Source organism: Lactuca saligna, chromosome 1 (genome assembly GCF_052625555.1).
Source record: "Lactuca saligna cultivar CGN05327 chromosome 1, ASM5262555v1, whole genome shotgun sequence".
NCBI lineage: Eukaryota > Viridiplantae > Streptophyta > Magnoliopsida > Asterales > Asteraceae > Lactuca > Lactuca saligna.
Window position 1 is genome coordinate 86,233,625 of NC_136417.1, and position 6,227 is coordinate 86,239,851.

The window sequence follows — 6,227 nt, forward strand, 5'->3', positions numbered from 1 at the left end:
TTAAAATAGTTGGTTGGCTAAACTTGGTCTTAATGTTTTGTTTATTAGTTAATTGTGTACAAAGTGACTAAATATCTACATTTATAGACCTTGGTTAGTTTATTGCTATTTACGCTGTGTTTGGCACGCCACAGCTAGCTGATAAGTTAACTTATTTTTCGAGCTTTTTTATGTTGTCATGTTTGGTAAACCAAAAGGTAGCTTATAAGCTAGCTTTTTGAAAAGCTACTTAGACTAGCTTTTTAGGAGTTTTTTTAAAATTTTCCAAATACACCCCTTAATTAATTATAGAAACACATATTCTTACATGTCCTTTTATGTAATTTTATATATTTCAGCTAGTTTTACTAGGCTGTATTTGGCGCGCCACAGCTAGCTTATTTTTCGAGCTTTTTTATGTTGTCGTGTTTGGTAAGTCAAAAAGTAGCTGATAAGCTAGCTTTTTGAAAAGCTATTTAGACTAGCTTTTTAGGAGCTTTTTTAAAATTTTCCAAATACACCCCTTAGTTAATTATATATATTCTTACATGTCCTTTTATGTAATTTTATATATTTCAGCTAGCTTTTCAGTTAGTTTTACTAAACGTTATTTTTTATCAGCTAGCTTTTCAGCTATCAGCTAGCTTTTTATTTAACAGCTAGCTTTTCAGCCATCAGCTAGCTTTTCAGCTAACAACTAGCTTTTCAGTCAGTCCGCCAAACATAACCTAAATGTTATTTTTTATCAGCTAGTTTTTCAGCTATCAGTTAGCTTTTTATTTAACAGTTAGCTTTTCAGCTAGTCCGCCAAACATAGCCTTAGAAAATTCATCAGAAACTAAAAAAATCTTTAATCGCAAGTCATAATGGTCTTTTTTATATCTTATTAAAGTTTATTGCTTTAATATATATAAAAAATCGACTAAATATGTATAGTTGCAAATTTTCGTTACCTTAACAATTCATTATCTCTTCAAAATAAACTCATAAGGTTTAGAAATAGGAAAAAGAATATACGAATTTCCAAAGCGGCAACAAATATGATATAGCTTGTGACATCTAATTGATATCCAACTTACTTTCATTAAAATTCTCATAATCAGTTAAAAAAGTTAACAACTATTTATTATGACTTTAGCATTTTATGTACTTTTAATATCTCGAAGAGGCCTGCAATGCAATAACATCTTCTGTCATAAAATTTCATTTTTATCTCGTTAATGAGCAAACAATAACTTTTAAATAAAAATTCTACTCTAAATTGGTAATGAATGTGAAAACAATTATAATATGCAAATATATTTCTCAAATCATGAACGATGGTTTGTCATAACTCATAAGTATTCAAATTAACATATTTTAGAAATTTCAATGTCTCATTCGTTTTTATGTTTTATGACAAAAACAACCCCTACATTTGACTCAGCCATCCACCCAGTTTTTATATAACAAAAAAAATTAAATATAAAATCATGCATAAAGATGTATAAATCATAGTATACTATTATCTCACGTTAAGTTAATGTCTCATAATTAGTAATAAATTCAATATAAGCTAAAACATATTTTTATACTAGTTGTGAGACCCGTATATTATACGGGTTGATTAAAACAAAATGTTAAATATGAACGATTAAATGAAAAGTTTCTTTGAATTTGAAATTTAAAATTTGAAATAACTGAAAAAATATGAGAAAAAAAACATGCAAAAAATAAATAAATTAAAATTATGTGTTTAATTTTCAGATCCGTGTACTAAACTGGTAATTATAACAAAATGTTAAACATAAAAGTTTAAATTGTAAATTTTTTGAAATCGATGATATATTAAAAATGAAAAAGAAAAAATGAAAAATGAAAACTAAATATCTACATTTATGGAAACTAAATTAATGATATATTAAAAATAAAAAATGAAATAAATGACAAACGAAAAATAAAGATATCTCAAAATACATGTGCCCAATTGAATGAAAGAATGAGATATATCAAAATTTATTAAGGTTATTTATTAGGGTAGATGTTTGAAATAATATTACCAAAATATAAAAGTAAATATAAAGTAGAACACTATTTTTTGCATCTAACTTTTAATGCAATATTTATTGTCGTGTAAGTCAAACCAACAGATAATTCCAAACATGAAACATAAAAGCTAATAATATCTAATATTTGGATATATTATATTGATAGATGTAAATTAAAACGTGTATTTTTTATTCAAACATAACAAAAATAATTTATAGTTTTTACAAATATAAAAGTTATATAAAAAACCAAAAAAAATATATTTTAAAATAGCATTGAATTCTATTTTCTATTTTTATTTTTGACCAATACCAACACCTTTCACGTGAACTTATTTCAAAATTGGGCCCAAAATCGGAAAACCTTACAAAAATCCCCAATTTCCCACAATTTCCGAATAGTATTAAAGCCTCTCTCACTCAACGATTCTGAGAGAAAAAGGTAAAGCACTGTGAACACTGAAGAAACACCAAACCCTTCGTCAAATTGATTTCAGACAAATCCAATGAAGGGCGGAGGTAGAAGGAGGACCATAACCTCCGATCTCCGATCACCACCGTCGCACTCGGTCCATTACGAGACAAATGATCAAGAGAACGATCAGGTTCAGTACGACAAGCAGCAACAGTCGATGAACGACGGCGACGATGGTGGAAATGAGTACAATGAAGAAGAGGACGAAGAATACGAGGATGAAGATCAATCGGGAGACCTGGATTTCACCGGAGGAGGAGCTGATGGAGGTGAAAGCAAGGATGACAACGAGCGACCTAAGCTAGCTGAGGGTTTCTACGAGATCGAAGCTGTGAGGAGGAAACGGATACGGAAGGTTTATTGTACTTTTTTTTGTTTTTGTTTCATTGCTTTATTAGTATATTTTCCTTATTTATAACGCTACATTTGGCCTGATTTTGCTGCGCTTTTGTTCTTCGAATTTTCTGTCATCTTCCTCGTCGTGGATTGCTTCGGGAAAAAAAGGGGGAAACGCAGTATCTCATCAAATGGTACGTGACCCTGTTATATCACATGTCATTTTCACATAATTATATCCAAAGAACATATATTTGTTTTAGGGGTTCTATACTCTTTTACTTACAGTTTCAAAACATCAAAATGTTTGGAGTATTGAATCATCCATGATTAGTTCCTGTTCCGATTTCAAACTCAAATGTTAGTCTTGATTTGTTCAAAATATTAATCTTGTTTCCGATTTGGTTCAAATCTAAAATTTCTTTTCACTCCAACCCATTTTAGAGTACCTAAACATTACATCATGTGAAATGAATCTTTCATATAAGCATTAATTTCCTGTTGTAAAATTGTAATATGAAATTTTGTTTTATGGATTAAAATATTTGTTTATTCTTTAATGAAGGCGTGGCTGGCCAGAGTCATCAAATACTTGGGAACCTGTGGAGAATCTCATGTCATGTTCTGATTTCATTGATGCATTTGAAGAGAGGTTTTCCTTTTTATTACTCCATATTTCTTTTTCTATTGATCTTATCCTGTCATATCATGTCCTGTCCTGTCCCTCTGTCAGTTGTCCTTGCACTGACATTACAACTTGTACTGTCCTGTCTTGTCTTGTCCTGTGTTATCCTGAATGACAGACTGTTAATGTTTTCTAATTTTTTAAAACGTGAAGTTCAAAATCCAAATCAAACCGTAGACGGAAGAGAAAACATTCAGCGGGGCCCACACCACAATCAAAGAAAAAACAAAAACAACCGCCACATCAGCGTTCTCCAGACGCCACATACGAAGTCCCATCTGTCAAAATCAAAATCATTGAAGACCCTTCACCAATCCCATCTGTCAACAATTCAAACTTCAGTAATGATTCTGGATCTTTAATCCCTTCTCCACAAACTCAAGAACCAAAAACCAAAACCAATTTGGACATATCACTCCCCGAATTGAAACTCTCATCTTCCACAAATCAAGAAAACATGTCTGACTTTGCTATTCATATTCACGAAGATCGAGCAGATGACGGGGGTAAAAATGGAAATAAGGAAAGAAAAGTTGATGAGACAGAAGTTGTTAGGGTTAGTCCTAGAATTGGAGCTAAAAGGAGGAAATCTGGTGCTGTTAAGCGGTTTATGCAAGATTCAAAGTTGGTTGCTCATAACGTTGTGGAAGATGAGGTAAAAGACGTTTGTGCCCTTGGGGATGGTTTGGGTGCTAATGAGATTGTGGGTATTTCTGGAAATTTGAATGTTGTTACGAAGATTTTGAAGCCTGTGAACTATTCGACTTCTATACTTAATGGCATTGAGGATGTGTCTGTGTCCTTTTTGGTCACGAGGTTTGTGGAATTTTTTTTTTCTTTTTTTATAATTATAACCCTTTTTGTTAACAGACTATCTTGTCTTGTACTGTGTTTGACATGCATTGGACAAACTTATTTTATGCAAAAGACGATATTGCCCTCCTCTTTCTCATCATTGAACATTTTTCTAGTTCTTTTTTTGTCATCCTAAAATATAAGGGTTGTCTGTGAAAAAGACATGATTGCCCTCATTCTCCAACATTTCCCTAAAAAAAGGTGGGACATGTTTTGCTGTTGTCTCGTCTGTGTAAAAAGACATGATTGCCCTTGCTCCTCATCAGTAAAAAATTTCTTAAAAACCTTGTCTTTTTTTGTTGGTTATAAACAGATCAGATGGAGAAGAGGTTGTTGTGGATAACAAGTACCTGAAGGAACACAACCCACTTCTGGTAAATTTCTCTTCATGTTTTTGTTGATAAGTTTGGTTTTAAATGACAAAATTACCCACATTATATATATATATATATATATATATATATATATATATATATATATGTATATATATATGTATATATATATATATATGTATATATATATATACCAAAATAAATACTAACAAAATAGCAACATACTTTTGTTTATCTATTTATTGTTTATTATATCATCCTACTTTTATTTCAACATACGATGTTGAAAAAATGGTGTAATTGGGTAAATGAAAATTATTTATTCATTATACTAATCGAAGATGATAATTATTAAATCCATTGTTTCTTTAATTTTATTTATTAATTAATAATTATTGATAAATGATATATAATAACAGTTGATCAACTACTACGAGCAACATCTTCGATACAACAGCCCCTCTGAATGACTGGATTGTGATTACGTCAGCGGACCTTTTTCATTTTCTTAATTTGAAGTTATTTTATTTTGTAGCCAAGGAGCTTCTAACAAAATAGAATAGACAAAATCTAGGCTTTATTAGGATAATTTGTGCAGTAATTAGCCTGAAAAATATATATATTATCTCTTAGTGATTAAATTTTTCGTAATTTTGAATTATAAAATTCCACGTTTTCAGCTTGTTTGTGTTCAGATGAATTTAATTAGCGTGTTGTGTTTTCTCTTGTGAAAATCAGTTGTGTGTGTATCTTAACAAAATATGGCATGATATCCAATAAATATATGTTTTTTGTGTTTGAAAATATTAGTGAAATGTTGCAACAAATCGATTTATATAGAAAAATTCTTTGAGAGAAAGTGCCTTTGGATTATGACTAGAAATGATGTTAACTAGAGAAAAATCCCGCTTTACGGGATTAGATGTGTAAAAGAAAACCAACGCCATATTTCATTCATTTTAAGTTTCAATAATCAAAATATTGATCAAAATTTAACAGGTAACATACAAAATAAAGATCACTATGGGATTTAAATCGATTATTTAATAAAAAAAGGTATAAGCTTACATTCTAAATACACCAGATTTAGTGGATTAATTTATTCTTCTCTTAAGTTGTGCACAACATTTCCAAGAAATTCAAAGAATTTACATACAACTGACCAAACTTCAAAGGACATTTTCAAAAAATATATAAGAATATGAACCTTTGCATAGGAAACAACCATCACCATCTTTGCTCCTGCCTTGGCTATACCATTTGCCATTGCTAAATTACCATTTTACCCTTCTTACATACCATAACCAAAGTATGAAAATGGACAACACCAGTTGCTGCTGTAAGTGTATTTATAATACTATGTGTCCCTTGAATCAAAGGAAGCATTTTGAATCTTTTTCACAAATAACAGGTTTAACAGGAAACTAAAACTTCGAATATTCATGAATAATGTTTGCATACAAATCATAATATTTCAACAGCTTCTTTAACACCAGTAGAAACGTCCTATGTTCTTCCTCCGTCCAAGGAGCACCTGC

At 30.5% G+C, this 6,227-nt stretch overlaps 1 protein-coding gene across 1 annotated transcript; it reads left to right on the top strand.

Annotated features, from left to right (window-relative positions):
- The first annotated feature begins 2,403 nt into the window (after positions 1–2,403).
- On the top strand, positions 2,404–5,371 carry LOC145040882 (chromo domain protein LHP1-like). The gene is made up of 6 exons (XM_078988771.1): positions 2,404–2,836; positions 2,986–3,011; positions 3,383–3,469; positions 3,656–4,318; positions 4,671–4,731; positions 5,109–5,371. The coding sequence occupies exons 1-6, from the start codon at positions 2,513–2,515 to the stop codon at positions 5,157–5,159; spliced, it is 1,212 nt and encodes a 403-aa protein (XP_078844897.1). The 5' UTR covers positions 2,404–2,512; the 3' UTR covers positions 5,160–5,371.
- The last annotated feature ends 856 nt before the right edge of the window (positions 5,372–6,227 follow it).

Bases quoted from the DNA above. Each gene is read 5' to 3' on its own strand.
- LOC145040882 (XM_078988771.1), top strand. From the start codon at position 2,513: ATGAAGGGCGGAGGTAGAAGGAGGACCATAACCTCCGATCTCCGATCA. The intron at 4,319-4,670 runs GTTTGTGGAATT...GGTTATAAACAG, and splicing joins GTGTCCTTTTTGGTCACGAG to ATCAGATGGAGAAGAGGTTG. The intron at 4,732-5,108 runs GTAAATTTCTCT...ATATAATAACAG, and splicing joins AGGAACACAACCCACTTCTG to TTGATCAACTACTACGAGCA.